General features: G+C 35.4%; 1 protein-coding gene across 2 annotated transcripts in view; it reads left to right on the top strand.

The window, feature by feature from the left end:
• Positions 1 to 12,778, top strand: part of PUS7L (pseudouridine synthase 7 like) — a 42,877-nt gene extending 30,099 nt beyond the window's left edge. The window contains exon 10 of one of the 2 annotated variants that reach the window (XM_034644679.1): positions 12,672 to 12,778. In XM_034644679.1, the coding sequence (XP_034500570.1) occupies positions 12,672 to 12,733 (62 nt within the window). In that variant the 3' untranslated portion in view covers positions 12,734 to 12,778. Of the gene's footprint in view, positions 1 to 7,450; positions 7,717 to 12,671 lie in introns of those variants that run through there. The other variant, XM_019808568.2, reaches the window with a different exon arrangement.
• The last annotated feature ends 10,118 nt before the right edge of the window (positions 12,779 to 22,896 follow it).

The following is a 22,896-nucleotide window of genomic DNA, read 5'->3' as shown; positions in this document are numbered from 1 at the left end:
ACTTGCACTTCTTTCATTTTAATCCATATACCCAACCTATATGTAGGTAATATTTTCCCTGATTTTGCAGATGGGAAAATCTCTGAATGGTTTACTAACCTATCCAAGGTCAGACAAGATATTATGTGGCTAAACTTGATTATGCTTTGTAGATCAGTACTGTTTTCATCTACCTAATATTTGCCTTCTGAAAACAAGTTTTTTTGTTAATGACTTTCATTTCCACTAACTCAGTATTACTTGCCATTGATTAATAGGCATATTGGAGCATGTCTTGAGAGAAACAAGGTTCCTTTTGAGATTCTGGAACCAGAATAAAAGTAAAGGAGAGCCTTTAGGAAATTCCCAGATCATTTTGGAATATTTTCCAGAATACTTTGGAACTTGTATCACGTTGATAGGCACAATTATTGCAGGTCATAGGAGATTATTTTAGATGCTACCTGGTACAATATTAATACTGAAAAAGAATGATGAGAGAGTTGCTCCTTTTTTTTTTTAGAAAATCTCATGAAACGCTAACAACAGTGTCGAGCTCCTAAATTCTCAATGTTGACTACTGTGCTATATGGTGAAAGTTTTACAGTGGAATGGTTAACGACTTCCTCTTGAGATCTGATCTGACCCTGTCTTAGCATAATTATAATTCAGCACACTTTTAGATTTATTTTTTTTGTAAGTAGGAATAACTATTTCTAAATCTGGGAGTTGAGCAATTCATTCAAATTAAAATCTTTAAGAACTATCTAAGTCAGTGTTTTCAGTATTTTCCACCTGGGAACTACCTTTAGGAGACCAAAAAGAAAATGAAGCCCCAGGTTACCAGTGAAGTTTTCTTGTATTAATGTAAGGATAGAAAAAGAGGTTGGAGGAAGATAAGGAAGTGAGGAAAATTGGACTTCTCATTTTTTTTTCTCAGTTTACCTCTGAAGTGTTTGGATTTTTAGGTAAGAATGCATATGTGTATTCATTTTGCAATTAAAAACCTTGAAGAAGGGGCACCTGGGTAGCTCAGTCAGTGAAGTGTCTGCCTTCAGCTTAGGTCATGATCCCGGAGTCGCAGAATCGAACCCCGCATTGGACTCCCTGCTCAGAGAAGAGTCTGCTTCTCCCTCTGACCCTCACCCCGCTCGTGTTCTCTCTCTCTCACTCTCTCTCTCTCAAATAAATAAATAAAATCTTAAAAAAAAAAAAAAACAACAAAAAACAAACCCACCCTGAAGAATACTTAAGGCTCAGAGAAGGTAAGGTAAGGGAATTGGTGGATTATGACAGCATTGTTTTCGGAATGGATCTTCTGGTGGCTCATGCCAGCATATTGTCAGAAGGAAATTTATGCATTATCTGTTTTAATGGCACTAATGGCAGTTAATACAAATAGTTTAAAGTTTTAGTGCCTGTGCTATGGATTTTGCTTTCAGACTTGGAAAGGTTCTGTCTGAGAAGCAGTTGAAGTCTTATGGTATTGTTGTAGTCTCTTTTTCCTGAGCCCTTTTGCTTTACCTAGTTTTGATAGGCCACCAAGCAATGCCAAATGTCTGACATCATAATCAACAAATATTTGAGTACCCCTAAATAAAAGGCACTATGTAAGATACTGTGGGGAAAGACAAAAATAAATAACATCTCTGCCTTTGAGGGATTAACAGTGTTATATCCCTTCAGATAACATTTGATTTGAAATGTTGTTACCTGCACAGAGGATATGCAGGCTAAATGGCAAGGGGAACAAGTAGCGACTTTCCATTTTGCGTATGGCTCACTGTATGGCCAGTAATACGTTACTTGACCTCTCAGCACCTCATCCTGAATCCTTCAATGATACTTACATTAGCATTTCTAAGCATTTTGAGATCTTCTCTTAAAATATGCTTTGAACTATTCAGTCTAAGTGCTGCTTTCTGGAAAGCTACTACTTTAAAGAATGGGAAATGGTGTTAATGGAGTTAATCTTGTGTAATTTCAGTGTGGGTTGTCAGGAATATCTTTAAGTAAAGAAAATGACTCTAATCTTCTTAGGCAATTCATTTTCTCAGCTGCTGTGAGGCAGGAGCTAATTTACTCTGCCTGTGTACATAGACTGTCTTACTAAAGAGAAATTTTACTCATGGAAAGAAGTCAGGACATCCATGAAATTATTTAAATTTAGGTATCTTGGAAAATATTATAAAATACATATTAAATTGTCTTTTTCATTATCAGTTTCCTTAATAAATACCCAACTAAGCTACCAATATAGAAATGAAATCCCTGTTACAAGGAAGAAATTTCATTATGGAGTCAAAACAAGAGCTATTTAGTTGTTTTTAAAGGGAAGAGATCAAAGAACTGGTCAGTCCTTAACTGAGGGTGTTCAAGCAGCCCAATGGGGGTGGGGAGTGGCGAGGTTAGGGATTCAGTTCTTTATGCTTTCATTCCAAGTCACCCTTTTCTGATGAGCTCTACTGGCATTCTCTTAGACTAGTTAGGTCAGGATTCTGAACTTTTCACTACAATAGGGTTTTAATCTTAGCTGATTATTGTTTTCACCCCCACCCCTAGTCATAAAGGACTAGTGTTCTTTTTCTAAAAAGAGAAAATAAAGACTATTTCTATTAAAAAAAACAACCACAAAACCTTTATAAGTTTCTTAGGTTATATAGCACAATGTTTTTGTTTTTTTTTTTTTTTTTTTTTTTGCATCTGATTTTCAAAAGGAAACTAGGTTCATTTTTTTCAATATATTAAGGTAAATCTAATAAATTTTTATGATATGTGAATAACAACGAAGCACTTTTCCTATTTAGAAATGATTTTTAGAAATTTTGAGAAGCAGTTATTCCAAAGTCAAAGAGCATTCTCCTAAGGTATTGAAAGAGAAAATTTTAATTTCATAGTGAAGCATTTGATGATTGTATTTTTTAATGTACATATTCTCTCTAGTTTTGATTATTCTGATAATTTTCTAACTGACTGCTTCTGTTCTTCATTCTAACTAGTCCGTCCTGTGTACTGATGTCAGTTAACCTTGTAAAAGTAGAAATCTGATCCTATCATTGTGTTTTGACCGTTTAGCTTTTCAGTGACTTCCCAGGATCCATGGAATAAAAGTCCAAATCCCTAAACATAGCACATACATATCTGCACAGTATGACTTCAGATTGTCTTTACATTGTCATCTTCTGCTTACTCCATAAACATACCTTTTGTTTTAGCTCTGCTTGCTCTTTTGCAAATATAGTAGGTTTTCCTATGTTATACCTCCCAACCAACCATTCCTGTTGGCAGAATTTCTTTTCTGCTTAAGTTAAGTATCTTGTCTGTGAAGTCTGTGTTCTCATAACACTTGTCTGTGTCTGTACTATCTCATTAGTGACATTGCATTGTATTTACTTGACTAAATATCTGTCTCATCTACTACTAACCATTCAAAGGCATTCATCTGTATACCTCAGGGACCCATCAGTGTCTAACATGTAATAGGTTAAAAATGCTGAATGAATACCACAAACATACCTTAGTAAATTTATTTGGTAAATAGATATATTATAATATATATAATCCCCAAAAGTTCTAAAATAGTTCTTTACCCTCACAGAAAATTTAGGAGAATTGGGTCTCATTAGATTGCTTTTCCACTTTTACAGAATTGACAAAATAATTTTAATAGTTTCATCTTTGTCTTTACTACCTGGAAAATGTCTACCTTTTATTTAAATACTAAATGCATTGTTGGGGCGCCTGGGTGGCACAGCGGTTAAGCTTCTGCCTTCGGCTCAGGGCGTGATCCCGGCGTTATGGGTTCGAGCCCCACATCAGGCTCCTCTGCTATGAGCCTGCTTCTTCCTCTCCCATTCCCCCTGTTTGTGTTCCCTCTCTCGCTGGCTGTCTCTATCTCTGTCAAATAAATAAATAAAATCTTTAAAAAAAAAAATAAATAAATAAATACTAAATGCATTGTAGAATTTCAGAGCTCAGAACAAGCTCTCAAGGAGTATAACTATTCTCATTTTACAAATGAAGTTTCCAGGGCTTAAAGAGCTTAGGTAGCTTACTGTAAGTTGCAAAGAGAGTTTAACCTAGCTCCTGAGTTTCTAGGCCCATGATGATAACTACTTTGCTCTGCTGATTTCTAATGTAAAATGTCTCAGTTCTCTGCTTCACTAGTGGATATTTAATTCCTGCCCTATCTCTGAATTGACCTGTATATTTGTAATTCTTTATGACATTAAGACAAGTTGGGGGAAGACTCATTTTAAATGACATAATGATAATAGCTGTCAGTAATTGAGCACTATATGCTAAGTATTTTGCAACTTATTAGTACATACCTGTAGCGTAAGTACTGTTAGTATTTTTGTTTTATGGATGAGGACATAGGATTGAGTGCAATTAAGAAACTTGAGAAAGGTAAAACACATGGAGCCGGAACTGGAAACCAGATATTTTTTCTTACAGAATCCAGAGACCCTTAAGCCATGAACTTGGTTTGAAATTAAATGACTGTGACCCCAGTCACATCATAGAAGCCAAAACAAGGGTTCTTTTGAAGTCACCCTATCCCAGGTTTGAGTAAATGTTCAAGGACAGGTAACATCACAGAAGAAAGCAAAGCATCATGAATGAGAGCCCGCAGAAACAAAAGACAGTATAAATAGACCTACAGGACCTCAGAATTCTAGACATGGATCTCATATTTATTCTTTTTAAAGAAGTAAGAGACAAGCTTGAAAATGTGCAGGGAACTAGAAGCTAAAACACAATTTAGCATATTTAAAAAAGAACCAACAGACTTTCGAGAAGTGAAAATTTTAATCAAAACTTAAAACTCATTGTATGAGTTTAATAACATTACACAAAATTGAAAAGTGAAGTAGTTCAGAAAAAATCCAGAATGGAGCAAAAACGAGATTAAAAAAAATGCAGAGATATGGAAGACAGAGAGAAACTTTAAAATCCATTTAATTGGAATCTGAAGGAAAGGGGAAAGAATGAGGCAGAGGCAACATTTGAATAGGTAATGGCTGAGAATTTTCTGAAACTAGTAAGACACTAAAATATGGATTTAAGAAGTCCAGTGAATCCCAAGCAGTGTAAGTAAAACGAAAGCCACATTGAGATACATCATAGTGAATATGCAGAGCAGCAATAATAAAAAGAAGAATCTTAAAAGCAGTCAGGGAAAGATTATTCTCAAGTAATGAATAGGGTGATAGCTGGCTCTCCAGAGCAATGATGGAATATATTAAAATAACTGAGAAAATTTGCAGCCGAGTACTGACTCAGTAGTAGAAATTCCAAAACAAAAAAAAAAGAACAACAAAAAACACTTCAGACAGAGGGTAAGGGATCCCAAATCAAAAGCCTAAAATGGAGGAATGGATGATGAATGAGAAAAGTGATAAATATGTGGTTTAAATATAAATAAACCACACATTGACTTTGTAAAATGATGATGTCTATAATATCTTCTGGGTTACAAAAGAACAAAAAAACAGAGAGCCTGGGAGGAAACTAAAGGAGGTTAATGATCTAAGGTGGTTGTGTTATCTGTTAAAAAGGGTAAATATATTGATTAGCTTTAGTCTTCTTTAAACTTGTGTGGTATAGTATCTATAATAGTCACTAAAATAATAAAAACAGCTCTAACATCTAAACTAAGTGCGGGATGATTGCTCTAGTGTGTGTCCTACAAATTAGAGCTTCATGATTAATTTGATATACTTGATAAGAGAAATTTGATGAAAATAACAATCATTTACATTATCATGAAAAAGATTTAACATTGATTTTTTTAAAGAATAGGAAGAGCCGTTAGCTTCTTCAAACATAATTTCAAGTATTGTAAACTTTGAATGATTGTAAAAAAAGATTCAGTATTTACTGTTTTTTAGACACTGTCACACATATTATTTTTTTAATGATAAATTTTGACCAGGAAGTGTGTGTAGCCATTTCACACACAAAACTCATTACTGAAACACTATGATCAGAGAAACGAGCTCAAATTTCTCATTAAGATTTTGAAAATACTTCATTTTGGAACTATGTTAACTCAATAGTATCTTCTCTAGTAGTTGTATTTATTTCATTTCCTGATCATATTTATATAACGAAAGGTAATGTTTTTTTCATTAACTCATACTCCTAAATTCTCTTCAGTGTACTTTAGTGTGATACAGATACCATTTTCTACATATGAGGGGAAAAGTTTGGGAAACACTACATTATATAGAGCCAGATGAAGTTGGGGAAGAAGACAAAGAGAAAATGCCTTATTATCTTTAATCATCTTGCATTTTAAGGGTACATTAAAAATATTAGAAAATATTAATATCTATAAGTATGAATACTCTTATTTATTTCCTTTTCCTTTATCTTTCCTTTTCTCTCCTTTTGGTTCATGCCCCTGTGCTCTCATTCTGCATTTGACAACTGACTTGATCAGTTCCATAGCCACAAAAAGTCATAAGTCGTTGGTTTCATAAGATACTTCTGTGACCTTTGTACTAATGGTTGCTTAGTGTTCCCAAAAGAAAACTCACTAGGAGCCAGCCTTCAACTTCAATGCCTACTCTAATTTCACAGCGAAATATATCTTTGTACTTACAACCCCCTCCCAGGTCATCCAGTTCTACTAGGTATTCTTCATGTCTTAATGCTCTAAGAAAAGCTGGGGGCTATCCTACAATTTTCTCTGTTTCTGAAGTGTTAGAATGCTTGTTTTATCATGCATTTACTTTCTAGATGAGAAATCAAAGTATTTTTATCATTAGCTGAATTGCTCTAGTAATTGCAGTTGAATAAAATTTCTCTTTATAGGAGCTATTGGGAAATAGTCTACATGTATTTAATTAGAAAAATTAGAGAACTTAACATTTTAAGTTGTTGGTTACTGGTTTTACAATTGGGTTTAATGTCACCCAAAAGAGTAGACCAAACGGTAAGTCTTTCTAAGATAGGAGCTAAACTTAGGTCTCTGCCAAAATACCTTCAGGTCACTTATAATATGAATGTGGTTGTGCAAGTAGGCTTTTTCCTCCTTGTCCTGGCAATTATATAAAAGCAACAGGGAAATTAACATTTAAAAAAAAACCCTGCAAACAATATAATAAGCAAACTTAAAGTACATGTAAGAGCTACCAAGGGCAGCTGAGATCTGGACAAAAGTTGCATGGCAAGAAGTGAAAAAAAGTAGCAAATGGGTCCAATAATAACAGATCTCAAAACCACACACATTAAAGAACAAAATCTATTTCTGAAGATAAAGGTCCTGCCCTAAAGAGAAAAAGCTACATTTCTTGTTTGGAAGGGTCTGAGAAATTGAGTAAGCAAAGTGGTGGCAAAAACCCTGCCGAACCTAGTTTGGGGCTAAACAAACAATAATGTGTTGTATTTATAGAAAGCAGAAGGGAGAATCTTTGAGTTATAAATCATGAAAGATTTTCTTGGTTTCTCTGTCCTAACCTAGCATTTCCATCAAATAACTGGTCCAAGAAAATTCAACTCCTTCAATAGTGAGTATTAAAGGAAACTGGGCACAACCTCAATACAAGGATTCTGTAAGATAAACATGTGGAAGAGAGACACAAAATTTATCAACAGATCACCTAAAGGTGGCCATAAAGAAGATAAAAATTACGGGGCACCAGGGTAGCTCAGTTTGTTTATTTCAGCCCAGGTCTTGATCTCAGCGTCCTGAGTTCAAGCCCTGCATTGGGCTTCGTGCTGGGCATGGAGCATACTTAAAAAAACAAAAACAAACCAAAAAAACCTGTGACGCACAATTTTCTTTGGAAAAGCGATCATTTCTGTGAAGGAAATCTACAAAAAAAAAATGGAAGGAGAAAGAAAACAGCAAATACTAGGCAGAAAGAGGAGAGGAAATCTGAGCAGGTTTCAAGAACAATGCAGAAGACAAAAGCAATACTGTCAGAGGAAGGAAGATGAAATTGAAACGAGCACCAAAAAAATAAAAAATTAGATGGTGAGAAAAATACAATAAGGGACAGTAAAGATAAGAAGAATAAAATTGAACTCTTCCAAATATATGAAGATTTAAGCACCTACATGCACACATGGCTGCATGCAAGGAAAATAATAAAACATGTTGATTGTTAAGATGTAAAAAAGATAGCAAAAGAACTTCATGTTTGTGGTAACAAGAAAATCTGAGAGAAAATAAAAATTATACTTTTCTATGGGATTACAAGAGTCTTGGATGCCTGGAAGTCTTGACGGACTGAGTATGAAGTTAGGGAAGCGAAGAGCCATATGAGCTTCCATATCAGAGGGTGGATAAACTCAACCTAACTAAAGCTATCGGCCAGCTTCAGATCAACTTACAACCTAGGAAGAATCCAAATAAACAGCCTTTTTTCCCCAACAGCCAAAAAAGGAAAGAATACGCTGTTTGAGACATAAATAAAACAACACTGGTCCTTTAATGTTGGGAATGGAATTTTTAAATGTAAGAGATTCAGTGAAGCGAGAAACTATGATCCATACTGAAGAGAAAATGGTGAAATATTAAACAGTTGCTCCGAGGATCAGAAAAAAGGAAATGATATCTGCACTCACCACTTCTTTTATGTATTAGACGTCTTCACCAGGTCCAGCAATAAAGCAAAGAAAAATTAAATGCATCGAGTTTGGAAAGGAAAAGAATTATTTTTTACCATTGGAAGACAACCTGGTATTGTAGGTAGGAAATGCAAAGTGGTCTACCACGAGACCAAAACAAACAGCTAGAACAAACTAAGTGGTTTTATCCAGTTCACAGACTACATGGTCAATGTATAAAAATCAAATTTGTTTCTATGCAGTAGCAATGAATGATTGAACAATGAAAATTTTTTTATTATAATATTTTGTTATTATGTTAGTCACCATACAGTACATCCCTGGTTTTTGATGTAAAGTTTGATGATTCATTAGTTGTGTATAACACCGTGCACCATGCAATACGTGCCCTCCTTACTACCCATCACCAGTCTATCCCATTCCCCCACCCCCCTCCCCTCTGAAGCCCTCAGTTTGTTTCTCAGAGTCCATAGTCTCTCTTGCTTCATTCCCCCTTCTGATTACCCCCCCTTTGAACAATGAAAATTCTTAAATGGTACTATTTACAATAGCATAAAAACATGAAATATTTATAAACATTTAACAAAGGCTTAATTGTCTTCTATCCCATTAATAATGAAATATTTCTGAAAGAAAAAAAAAAGAAAACATAAGAAGATAGAGAGAGACATGATGTTCATTGCCTGGAAGACAATATTGTTAAAGATATCAGCTCACGGGGCGCCTGGGTGGTGCAGTCGTTAAGCGTCTGCCTTCGGCTCAGGGCGTGATCCCGGCGTTCTGGGATCGAGCCCCACGTCACGCTCCTCAGCTAGGAGCCTGCTTCTTCCTCTCCCACTCCCCCTGCTGTGTTCTCTCTCTCACTGGGTGTCTCTCTGTCAAATAAATAAATAAAATCTTAAAAAAAAAAGATATCAGCTCACCTCAAATTGGTATGTAGATTAAGTTAAATGCCAATCAAAATACAACCAGCTGTTTGTGTGAAAAGTAGTACAAATACTTTGGAAAACTGGCAGTTTCTCATAAATTTGAACATACCCTACTGTATGACTCAGCAATCCCACTTCTAAGTATATATCCAAAACTGATGAAAACATGTCAACAAAAAAAATTACAAAATGTTATATAACAGCATTCACAGTAACTTTGTTTATAATAGCCAACAATTGGAAACAACCCAAATGTCTATAAAAGAAAAGTGAATAAAGAAATGGTGGTATATTCATGTAATGGAAAAAATTTTAAGATACATGCAACAACATATGTACATATCAAAAACATTGTATTGCGTGAGAGAAGCCAGAAACAAAAGAGAATGTGCTGCGATTCCATTTATATGAAGTTCAAAGGAGGCAAAATAAACTATAGTAATAAACATCAGGGCAGTGGTTGTCTCGGTGTGTGTGTGGGGAAAGCGGGTAGCTGGGGTTAGAAGTAAGGGGAGTTGGATGCGAGAGCTTTTCTGTGTGAAGGAAATATTCTGTATCTTGTTTGGGATAGGGCAAATGGATTTGTAAATTTGTCAAAATTTGTTAGACTGTGTACACTTAAGATCTATACATTTCACTGCATGTAGATTATACTTGAATAAAATATTATAGAATCTGCGTGGCAGCCATGGAGTTCTTTCACTGAGATACTCATTCAAGAGTGACCCACCTTCAGGCATGCAGTTAACCTATAGCTTCAAGGTGTAACACCTTTAGGATATGCAACAGCATCGGGACTAAGGACATGTTCTCTTCTGCAGCTCCAGCCAGTGACTTAGCATGGCATGAGTATTAAAGCCTGGACATTTCGGCCTAGTGTGATACTCTCCTAATAGGCAATTTTGCCTAGAGCTCCCCCTTAGGACTAGCCACAGTGTTTTCAGAGCTGCACTGTAGTCTGAGGCTTTTCCTACCCAACCGTCCTTTCTTTCCCCTTTCTCAAGTTCAGACTTGTCTCACGGTCTGAAGGTTTTCCTGACCTCCTTCTGCTCCCTCTCACCTTTTTCTTTCACAGGCTGTGTCTAACTCCATCTTGACTTTTGACACAAGCTGTAAAAAAAAAAAAAAACTGTGATAGAAGGGAGACTAAGTATATATCAATTTTATTATGTTGACATAATTCCAGAAAATTATTTTTCAGAAAGCAAATCGCATTTATGCCTTTATGCTGGCTGCAACAGGCTCACCTAAAACACATATATTTAATGGTTAAATATAGAGTTGTGAACAAAGGCAAATGTAAACAGAAAGAAGTCATGATCAGGTTAGGAGGAATTCAAGCCAAAACACATTAAAGGAAATTTTGTGTTCTTATTACCAAAACCAGGCAAGGATTGCCACAAGAAGAAAACATTATAGGCCAGTATCCGTGATGAACATAGTTGTAAAAAATCATCAAGAAAATATTAACAAACCAAATTCAACAATACATTAGAAGGGTTATATACCATGATCAAGTGGGATTTATTCCAGGGATTGCAAGGATAGTTCAACATCCACAAGTCAGTTAATGTGGTATACTGCATTAATTAATGGTATGTAACACATATACCACTCTTAACAAAGGGGGTAGAGAGGTAATGTGCCTCAAAATAATAAAGGCTATATATTACAAACCCATAGCAACCACACTCAATGGTGAAAAGCTGAAAGCTCTAAGATCAGGAACAAGACAAGAATGTCTACTTTCACCACTTTTATTCAACATAGTACTGGAAGTCCTAGCCATAGGAGACAACAAAAAGAAATGAAAGTCATCCAAATTGGTGAGGAAGAAGTAAAACTTTCACTATTTGCAGATGACATATTATATGTAGAAAAACCTAAAGACTTCATTAAAAAACTGTTAGAACTAATAAATGACTTCAGTGAAGGATTTATAAACTCAATAGCAAAAAATCTGATCTTAGAAATTAGCAGAATATTTGAATAGGCACTTTTTCCAAATAAGACATACAGATTGCCAAGAGGTACATGAAAAGATACTCAACACCATTCAGGGAAATGCAAATCAAAACCACAATGAAATACCACTTTTCATTTGTTAGAATGGCTATTATGAAAAAGACAAGAAAAACAAATTTTGCCTAAGATACGGGGAAAAGGGAACCCTTGTGCACTCTTTGTGGGAATACACATTGGTGCAGGCACTATGGTAAACAGTGTGGCATTTCCTCAAAAAATTAAAAATAGAACTACCATATGATCACACAATCCATTTTCTGGGTGTTTTTTCTGAGGAAAATGAAGACACTAATTTGAAAAGATATATGTACCCTGGCGTTTATTGCAACATTATTTACAATAACCAAGAAATGGAAACAATCTAAGTGTCCACAAATAGATGAATAGATAAATAGACTATGGTATGTACATACAATGGAATATTATTCAGCAATAAAAAAGATGAAATCTTACCATTTGCAACAACATAGATGGAGCTCGAGGTGATTATGCTGAGTGAAATTAAGTCAGAGAAAGACAAACTACATGATCTCTTTTATATGTGGAATCAAAAGGAAAGAAAATCAAGCTCATAGATATAGAAAACAGATCAGTGGTTGCCAGAGGCAGGGCTGATGAGGTGAAGAGAAATGGGTAAAACATGAAGGATGGAAATTTCCCCTGAAAACAAATAATTGAACATGCGAATCATTCTGTAGTTAATTTAATAAGCCCGTGTGGATGAGCCAAAAAAATCAATTTATTTAGTATGTTCCTGGATACAGCTCTCTCTTCAAAAAGTTATTTTCTTTAATAACCACAATGTCCTGCCTGAGAAACTTTATAACATCTGGTTTAAATAGTTATGCATAATAATTTTGTAAGTAATTCAAATGCATTCCCTTGCATTTATCTTAGTTGTAACTATATAAATTTATTTCTCTGATTATTTGACTAATGTCTCTCTCACCATACTTTGAGATCCATGAGGGTAAGGACATTATCTGTTGGTTGGTTGGTTTGCCTGTTTTTATCATTGTATCCTCAGCATCTGGCGCAATGTCTGGGACATAGTAGGCACTCAGTAATTCTTATGAATGAATAAATGAAGAATAGAATGCAATAATATTGACGTAATTATTTACTAAGGACTACAACTAAATTTATTCTTTTTAGATGGAAGTCTTTCTGGAGGCAAAGAATTGCTGTGCTCATTTATTGCTTCGGCCATTCATTGAACAAATAATCATTTACATGGCAGAGAACACTGTGCTAAGCATGGAATACATGGTGATAAGAGGAATAGATATAGTTCCTGCCTTGGAGGAGCTCACCACCTAGCAGGTAATTGCTTAAAGATTTATCAATTCTCTATTTCTAATATATTATGTAGAGCTGTAATTATATATTTGTAATAGTACCATATCAGAGGGCTTTCATAAGCTCTTATTTGATCCTCATAGCACAGATGTGATCTCCATCTTTACAGATAAAGTAACAGATATTAATAAAAGCTATGCTTTGTATAGATTAGTTCATTTTATTTAAGAAATACTTATTGCTTACCTACTAGTTTCAGGAACTTCTAGGAGTTGAAAACAATAATGAACAAGAAGAAGGACACTTCTAGTGGGAGGTGGCAAACAATAAACAATAAAAAAGATAAATCATAAGAGGGGTAAATATTACAGAAGAAGTAAATTGAGTGATGCAATTAGACTATAGTGAAGGAATTCAGGGGAAGACTCTGAGGTGGTAACACTGAAACCGAGAAGTGAAGTTAGACCAGCCATTTGAAGAGTCAGGGGAAAGCCTTCAAAGGGAGAGCCAAGTCCAAGGCAATGAGCAATACATGAGTGCAGCATATTCAAGGAAGAAAGTGAAGGCCAGTGTCACTGGGGCAATGGATTGCATGATATGAGATAAGCTTCAGAACAGTGTGAGCCAGATAATGTAGTGCCTTATAGCCCATGGACTTTCTTCTGTACGCATTGAGAAGCGAGAGAATTCATACAAATGACTTAGCATGTTGTACTCCCAGAAGAGGATTCCTTGGTATTACAGTTGGAAGAAGCAAATTGTGCTTAAACTTGCTTTCAAAGAATAGAGAAGTTGAAAGTGATTATCTAACAACCAGCTGGGGAATTTCCCATAGCCCAATGAATCGTATTGGAGAGACACTAAAAGTAAACTCTAGAAGTGTGTGTGAGGAAAAGGCGTGGTCATGCCTAGGAGACACTGAGGGTTTCATTCCTTAGGACAATTTTTGAGAAGGCTCCTTATCAGGGGGAAAAAGATGTAATCTGAGCTTTTGAGCTTGTAGGATTTAAAAGCAAAACACTCCCAGATCCTGAGGAAAAAAGGAGAGTAATTCTGGGTCTTTAGTCTTTAATGTGGTAAAGAATGGAAACAGCTCTGTGTAATCTTGGGAACCAAGTGTGGGGCAATCTCTGTGGAGTTTATCCCTGGATGAATGAGCTCATCTTCTTTTCATGCCCTGAGGCTGCCTGAACAGAGATGCATGTCACCAGTGGACATGCTCAGTCTGACAGTCTCTTGAACTAGCTTTCAACAGGAGTACTGTGTCACAGAAAGAAGCAATGACAGAAACCGTTTTCTCTTTGCTTCAGTGTAGAAGACAGAATGCACCTTTTTTCCACTGGGTAAGAGGGATTTTGAAAAGGGAAAGGAGGAGCCCAAAGGGAGATCCTGAACTTCCTACTAAAAAGACAGTATGGGATTGCACAATCAATTAAAAAAATAAGAGGAATGACCTCATGTGTACCTCAAGTTTATGCAGTAACTTGTAAATGTTACATATGCCCCTGTCAAGAATTTTGGCTTGTCTGTGGGATGAAAACAGTATTTTGTGGCACACATAATTACATGAAATATTTGAGATTGAGTAGCTCATTCAGGGTCACTCCAGGGCTTGTGCTCTTATCCAGTTGTATTTTTTAGTCTACCCATTAAATTTCTTTTATTGCTGTTGTTTTTATTTGACATAACATTCTTATTGGTTTTTGGTGAATATGTTCTATATTCAGTCATTTTTGCTATTGCTCAAACAGTAACTAATGAGTTGTTTTAATAACTTACGTTTTATGTGTTGAATATGCATTTAAAGCTGTTATTTCTTTCTGGGACACTGCCTTTTGGTGTCCAGAGTTGCTTCACTTGGGAACTGTTCATAAATAATGTATTGTAGCCATTTGATATTTGATTTTTTTGGCTGCTCGGATTCTATTCCCTTTCCTAATGGTGCTCTGATTTGTTCTTTTCAAATTAACTCTTTGTTGTATGCAGTACTGACATGATGGAAATCCAAGTGCTTGGTTTTCTCCTACAGAAACCAAAGAAATTCTTCCCACCAAATGCTTCCTCTGACCTTCCCCAGTGTTGTCAAGAGTAAGGTAAGATACTTAAATATGGCAAATCAATAGCTCTTGTGGGAATTGACTCTTGAGTGAAGTAATGACTGTTGTTTATATCTGAGCACTTGTGGACACATGGGATTGGGAAGACCTTCTGGGATTGTCTGGTTCTACTTTTTCCAACTTCGTTCTTCAGCTCTCCTTTAAGGCATGTAAGCTGCTTGTGTCTTTATGTTTTCTTTTGACTTATGCCAGCCATGTTTGGTTTCTGTTGCTTGTTACTAAAGAATCCTAAATAATACATAAGCCATGCCAAAGTCTTCCCTAACATCGCATTCCCTCAAATAAATCCTCCAGGGAGATAAGTCCTACTAAGAAAATAGTTAGTTAAGCTGATAATGAATTGTTAATCATGGTTTTAATAGGAATGCATTATTCCTGCCAGATACTATTTGCATTTTCATAAGAAATGCTTTAATGGAAGAAATGTTTTGGTAATAATGTGGTAGGGTCTTACCCAAAAGTTGCCCAAGGACCACCTGAACAATATTCTCACACTTCTAGCACAATAGACTTAGCATTCACATTTGACACTTCTGGCAGAAGCTGAAAGACAAATGCAGAGAGATGAAGAGAGCAAGAATTTGTTCTAGATCTGTATTCCCTAAAAGCACCTTTTGTCAGCTTAATTTTAATTTAAACACAGATTCCTCTTCTCTTTCATATTTATATTTGTGTTTCCACTTTGAGTTTTGATTCAGTGCCTTCAAAGTTCCCACAAAATAAGTAGAGATGATACAGTGCAGTCCTTATACTTCCTAAGACCAGGTTGTGATAAGATCTAACAGTTTTTCAAATAGCATTAAAAATTCTTAAGATTAAATTTTTCTTTTCCTAACTTCTTTCAAGGTCAATGAAAACAATTATATTTTTAAAACAATATAATTGTATTAAATCTTAAATCTGAAATAAGCATAAAAGTCAGGGAGTAATATTTTTAAACTAGGTTATTTCCTGATAGTATTATTTTGTCTAAATAGAAAACACTTTAACAAAATTATCATTGTGTTTATTTGGCTTCTATTTTCTTTCATTGATTTTGGTCTCTGGTAAGTATATCACATAGTTCTTTATTTTACCCATCCCTCAAATAATAAATAATGAATTGTTTTCAGAGTTATATGCTCTGTGTTGGAATGGCATCATCATTTGGAACCGATTTCTTTTGTTTCAATGAAATGTACGCAGCATTTAAAATTTCTATTACATTCTTTTAGTTCTTCCTTTAATTTAAATGGACTCAGTACTCTGAATATCTGTGCTTTAAATTTTTAGCCTCATTATTTTGCCGTTTTCTTCTATTCATATTCCTCATTCTGATTATCCAATTCGAATAATCCTCATAAGCATAAAGTCTTTTCTCTTCTAGGAGGTGTTCTAAGAACATTCCAGCACAAACCTCCCTGTCTCTAAAACTTATCTAATATGGGATCATAGGTTCCTTTATGATAATGTCTTTTTGTTATATTATTATTCAACATTCCACATGTTTTCCCCTAAACTAGATTGCAAATTCCCTGAAATCAGGGATTAAGGCAGTATCGCCAAGTATTTTGAATCATGGACTCTCTAGCTGGATTACCTTGGGTGATTCCCTGCTCCCTATTTCCCTTGGGGCATAAGACCACTGCTCTAAGTAGTTTCCTCTTCTGATTAAAAATACTCTAAAATAAATATCTTTCTATTTTTTCAATAATGATGAATATCATTTACATAGCAATTTACCACAATTTATTGGATTTAGTCCTGCTAATATTCTGTTAAATATATGTTGTTAACCTCACTTTATAGATAAAGATCCTTTTGCTCAAAGAAGCCAAGAGTTTGCATGAGATGATATTGTAAGAGGTGGAACTAAGGCCATTCTTCCACAGCATAGTACTTTGCATACTGATGGTACTAAGTTAGGTGATTGATGAGTTGTCTTATGCTTGAAATCTTCTCCTACTGGGGCTTTCTTATGTGTAGACAGCTGTTAATTTCTTTGAGTTTCTCCCTGTTCATTTCCCTGCAAACTTTCCCTCTTCCCACCTCAAGAATTTTAAGAGGAGGAGAGGGTTAATTATGTATCAGCTACCATTTCACAATGTCTAAGTGAACCCTGAAATTAATTTGAAATTTCCTGCTTAACTTGCAAAGTCAGTCTCTGTTCATTTTGTACTTTCTAACCTCATCTTCTCTTGATCACCTTTCTGTGACTGCATAGCTGAGTCACTCTTTCATGTTCCCTGCTCCATTGCTTACTTCCTTTCTTCCCCTCAAGCCATTACATCTGTCCTTCCTTACAAAATATGTTTCTTGTTGGTTGAATCTGTTTTTAATTCAAGTCTTCAATCATCCTCCGTTGCCTGGAGTACTTACAGCTTGTCTGAAAGCCCATTTGTAATTTTACCCCTTTACTTTAGATTTCTTCTCTTTCTTTTTTTTTCTTTTAGAAATCTTGTTCTTTGATTTTCACATAGTATTATCTCTTTATCTATTGTTTGTTCAAACTTTACTATTCTTCCATGCTCACAATAACAGAATGAGTTGAAATTTATCTTTGATAGTCACATATATCATTAATGAAAGTTCACTTATTTAACTGTATGTGGATTGAAAAGCAACCCTACCTCTGCCTCTTTTTCTCAATCTAAATAAAAAACTAGGATTCTATTTTGTTTTAAAGATGATGGAATTTCAAAAGGTAATATTTGGGTAAGATAGAAATTTCTATGAAAACTCAGATAGACTACAATCCTATATCAAGATAAATGAACAGATTTTGGCATAAATATGTAGCTTGGTGTCCATAAAAGACCTGAGCCTCTCTCTCTGTGTTGTTGTAGGAAGCTCGAGACACCTATTTCTCTATCCCAATTGCTTTTTTCTCATAGCAGCATCCACAATGGCTGTTTTGATTCAAGGTGGCTCAACCTCTTGGGTTTTCCCTCTCAGGGTTTGGCTATCAAACCTAGGGTCTAAAGCACAAACCTCCATAGTCTCACATTTGAAACCAAAGGTCTTATTTCAGGTTCCTAGTAATAACAAAAATTTTGTATTTTCCTTGGGAAGATGCAAGACTAGTCAGTAATACTTAATTCTACCAAAGTATCAGGGTCTCCACTAGATTGTCCCACCTCTTGATTTTAAGAGATTCCAATTTGACAAATTTTATGGTCTTGTATTGATAAAACTCTATCATGCTCATAAATTAGTTCAAGGAAGTCTAACATATCTAGAGTTTGGATCCCTATATCTAGAAGTGCTTTATTATTCTTTATCCTCTCGAGGTATCATTCAGCCAAGTGTTTCTTTTTTTATTATTATTTTTTAATTATTTTTATTAAAAAATTTTTTAATAATAATTTTTTATCATGTTATGTTAGTCACCATACAGTATATCCTTAGTTTTTGATGTAGTGTTCCATGATTCATTATTTGCGTATAACCCAGTGCTCCATGCAATATGTGCCCTCCTTAATACCCATCACCAGCCTATCCCAATCCCCCATCCCCCTCCCCTCTGAAGCCCTCAGTTTGTTTCCCAGAGTCCATAGTCTCTCGTGGTTCGTTTCCCCTTCTTCCCTCCCCTTCATTCTTCCCTTCCTTCTCCTACCGATCTCCCTGCTATTTCTTATGTTCCATAAAAGAGTGAAACCATATGATAATTGTCTTTCTCTGCTTGACTTATTTGATTTAGCATAATCTCCTCCAGTCCCATCCATGTTGCTGCAAATGTTGGGTAATCGTTCTTTCTGATGGCTGAGTAATATTTCATTGTATATTTGGACCACATCTTCTTAATCCAGTCATCTGTTGAAGGGCATTTCTCAGCCAAGTGTTTCTGAAGTTTCACACCAGACTTGTGCAATGAGACGAATTCTAGCCCTGGGCTGAACATCTAGGGAGCTCTTGGCTCACAGATTCCTCAACTGAATAATAAACCCCATTTTTACTATTGATTACTTATACCTATTGCTCTAAGCCTTCTAGTGGGAACCTGAGCCCTTGCTACTAAGCTCTTTGGCTGGAGTTTCTGCTGTTGTGTTGCTCAGAATCTTTTATCTTTGGTCTCAATCTTCTAGCATAGTTTCAAGTTCTTCTAGATGCCTGATCTGCCCAACTTTTAATCAGGGCCAACCCCAGCCTGCCTTTGTTAATTTTCTTAACTTGGATCTTTGTCTACTTAGATCTTCTTTAGTCACAGCCTTAACATACACTCTCTTATAGTTGAATTCCTCATTCTGCCCCTGCAGCCACCATCTTTTTTGTTTTAATCTAAGTTCTGGTGAAATACCCTGGTCAGTCATTCTACAGCTTGCACATTTTGTATGAAGGAAGCAATATTGTCTGACTCAGTCCACGTTTGTAATTTAATAAAATATAACACTGAGTAGTCAATCAGAAGTATGTGCCCACATGTCAACATACTTGCTAAATGAATTAATACATTAAATCATCTACAATTATGAAATGGTAGTACAACTATTAAATTTTAAATTTAATTTAATATTAAATTCGATAAATGAATCAAAACGGTTTAAATAGTCTCACTGTACTATTACTTTAGTATACCTTTAGCTCTTGCTAAAGCTGATTGATTTTTAGTTATCAATTAAAAAGTGCAAGTTATAATAATTTCCACTATAATGATGAAGCAAGTGCTTCTCTTTACATTTAAAAATGTAATGTTCTGGCACAGAGTTATCTTATTTATGTATATGAAGAAATCAACATGGGAAATAATACAAAGAAGAAGTTTAATAAATGTTCATTGAATAAATGAATGAATGGTTCAACTAACCATACTATTTATTTCTCATGACATATTTTGGACCTAATTATTTCATTTAGTCATATTGATAAAACTCTATCATGGTCATAAATTAGCTGAAGGAAGTCTAACGTATCCTGAGTTTGGATCCATATATGAAAAATTGCCCTATTATTCTTTATTTCCTTAAGGTATCATTCAGCCAAGGGTATCTGAAGTTTCACACCAGGCTCCTGTCTGGTTCTTTTCTTCAAAAGTTATGATGGAGATAAATTACTGGAGAATTGATAACAAAGAGATTTTAAAAACTTATACTTGATTAGAATGTTATATGAAGACCTCTTCCCAGAAGAGGTCCGAGGGATTTTCCCATTAAGTATGTTTTCCACTTTTTCTGTAGCTAGCTGTAGTAAATTCAAGTATGCGTTATTTTATTTCAGACATAAATAGCAATTCATTGTATCAAGCTTGTAAACTTGTAAACTGTTTTTCTATACTGTGACTTTTTAATAGGACATACGTGCTAGAGAAACATCTTCGTATTTAGCACTAAAGTCCAGGGAAATTAGCTGGTGCAATATCATGTATTAAACATGGTGATATCAGCTGCTGGTAACAGAAACCCAAAATAACAATGGTTCCAATAAAAGAACAATTCATTTACATCTCACGTAAAATTCCAAAATGGACAGTGCAATGCTGCAGGGGAGATCTGTTCCACAAAGCCTTCAGGAATCATATTCCTGCTATCTTGTTCTGCAACACATAGATTTCTATTCCCAAGGTCTACTCATGGTCCAAATTGGCTGCTCCATCCACATTCTAAAAGGCAGGAAGGGAAAAATGGACCTAGAAAGGACTAAATGGTGTGAGCCAGATATTTTGGAGGCAGGGAGCAGCTATTTTTAAAGAAAGGTTTTGTTTACGTGTTGCTAGCTGGAATTCAGTCATATGCCGCTTCTAACTACAAGGGAAACCAGGAAATGTAGTTCATTTTCTGCGCATCCATGAGTCTGACTAAAATGTCAGAAGGTCCTTAATTATGGAAGAAGGGGAAGACTGTTGAAGAGCAGTAAGGATTCTCTGCCACCATATGTGAGTTATTTTAGGTTAAGGAAGCTCTGAAAACAAAGATTGAAATATTTAATTACTTTGATTAGTTATTGGAGAATACCAGGCATTATAAATTTTTAATATAAAAATCACAATGTGTTTACATATTATAACCTACTATGCATTTTGTCAGCTTTACAATTGAAATACACTTGGAATAAGGCAAGAAACCATAAGTAAGTAGCAGGAGTATAACTGTCATAACTTCTAATTGTCTATTAACCAAACTAGGTCAAGTGTAAAGAGCATGAGTTGCTCAAAATCATCTGAAATGAAAATAAAGCTCCTTAGTAAAGTGGCATTTCACTACTCCTACATTATTGCTTTGAGTATGGCTAAAATAAAGAAGAGAACATGGCATTTGATTGAAACAAACTAGATGAACTAGAAGTCTTGATAAGAATCATGTAAAAGACAGTTGGGGCTAGTTGTGTTAGCGTCAAAGAGAATAGAAATGCATAAACATGTGGCAGATAAATCTTTGCAATAATTACTGAATGTAACAATTTCTTTGATCAGTGCACATTGCGCATAAATAAATTTAAAACGAAGAAATGTTCAGAAAGTTATGTTCTATGTACACTTAAAGAGCATCAATTCAAGAATGTTTCAAGTTTGGTGATCTTTTGCTTCATTATTTATATCACTTGTTTTCTATAATTTTCTCCCCTTTGCAAGATATGAGAAATGTGCTGTGCTGTCTTTCCCCCACCCAGAAGCACTCTGCTCAATTTATACTTTATGAAGGGAAGCTTAGAGGGTTTTTTTAGTGCTTTTATACTTGAAAAGATTGAATTCCCTAAGGTGACTTTCAAGCAGATGTCATTTAATGAATAGTTAGCTATGCTTCTTCATTAATTTTAGCATTTTTCTCATCAGTCCTGCTATGAAAATGTAACCAAAATAAAACTTTGGGGACAGTCTGAGGCATCTACTGCCTACTCCTTTCCTTTCTTTGCTTCTGGAAGCAGCTGTGTTTTAGTACAAGGGGGGATGGTGATACAAAGAAAGCTTTCTTGGTCTCTTCCTCCATAGCCAGGAGTTTATAATGTCGATACGTGTTTTGTAGCACACAAGTATTATCTGTGGCCATTAGCATTCTGTGCAATAAAATTAGCCTTCTTCCCAAACTATTCTTTTCTCTTTTCAATTAGAAGTTTAAATGAGTTGGAATTTATTCATCCTTTTCTTTCTCTTTCCTTTGGCTTAGCAGGGTGACAGGATGCAGATTTCCAAGAGCAATGTGCTGACAAAGCCATGAGAATGCGTTTTCTTTACATTTAGTGGAAAAAATAGCTTCCCCTCCCACCAAAAGAAAACCATAAAAAGTATATTTAGAATAGTGAAGAGCAGGAGTGGACTGAGGTTTTGTGGGGCTTGAGGGTTATTTAATACGGGAGTGTTGCTTCTTTAAGAATCAGAGTACAAAATATCTTTACAACCATAAAACAAACGACAATGTGATCCTGCTGATACGGCCCGTCTTGGGGTTTCAGAGGTGGTCTGTGTGCATAAAAGGAGCCACAGCTTCTTCAGCATCCTGGTAAGTGTGCCTCTAGTAGCATTGTTTCAGATGTACTTTGTGGGTTTTTGCCGTTGATTTGTGTTACACTTCACCTGATCCCCCATTTTGATTTCATGGACTTTCTAGGGCTAAGCATTAGGTCTGTTGTAGCATAGATTAGGAGCCGGGCAGCATGGCCCTCGCTTCAGACTATTTCTGTGGAGCCTGTTTCAGTCCATGTGCTGGAACCTGGAAGCCGCCCTTTTGTTTTCTTTCTAACAAGAGATCAGAAGGTCTCTTTCTGGAAGGGAAATGATTAATGAAGAACATTCATCTTGTAAAGAAACACGTTAAATAGTGCCCATTTGCCCTATACATATTGATTAAACAGTGTGAACAAAATATTTCAAGTAGAAATCCAAATGCCATGAAATCTAATGACTATAAACCACATATAACTTCTCTGCACTCCTCACAAGCTCAATTAGGAAATACAAAGTTGGGTGTGTTTGTGTGTGTGAAGGTATATGATAATTTTGTCAGTTTAGCAGGCAAGTCTTTTTTACTTAAAAAAACAAGTAATTTCTTGGGGCG

The sequence above is a fragment of the Ailuropoda melanoleuca genome, chromosome 16, assembly GCF_002007445.2.
Source record: "Ailuropoda melanoleuca isolate Jingjing chromosome 16, ASM200744v2, whole genome shotgun sequence".
NCBI classification, from domain to species: Eukaryota; Metazoa; Chordata; class Mammalia; order Carnivora; family Ursidae; genus Ailuropoda; species Ailuropoda melanoleuca.
Note: the sequence above shows the minus strand (reverse complement) of the source record. Positions and strands in the feature narration are given on the sequence as shown.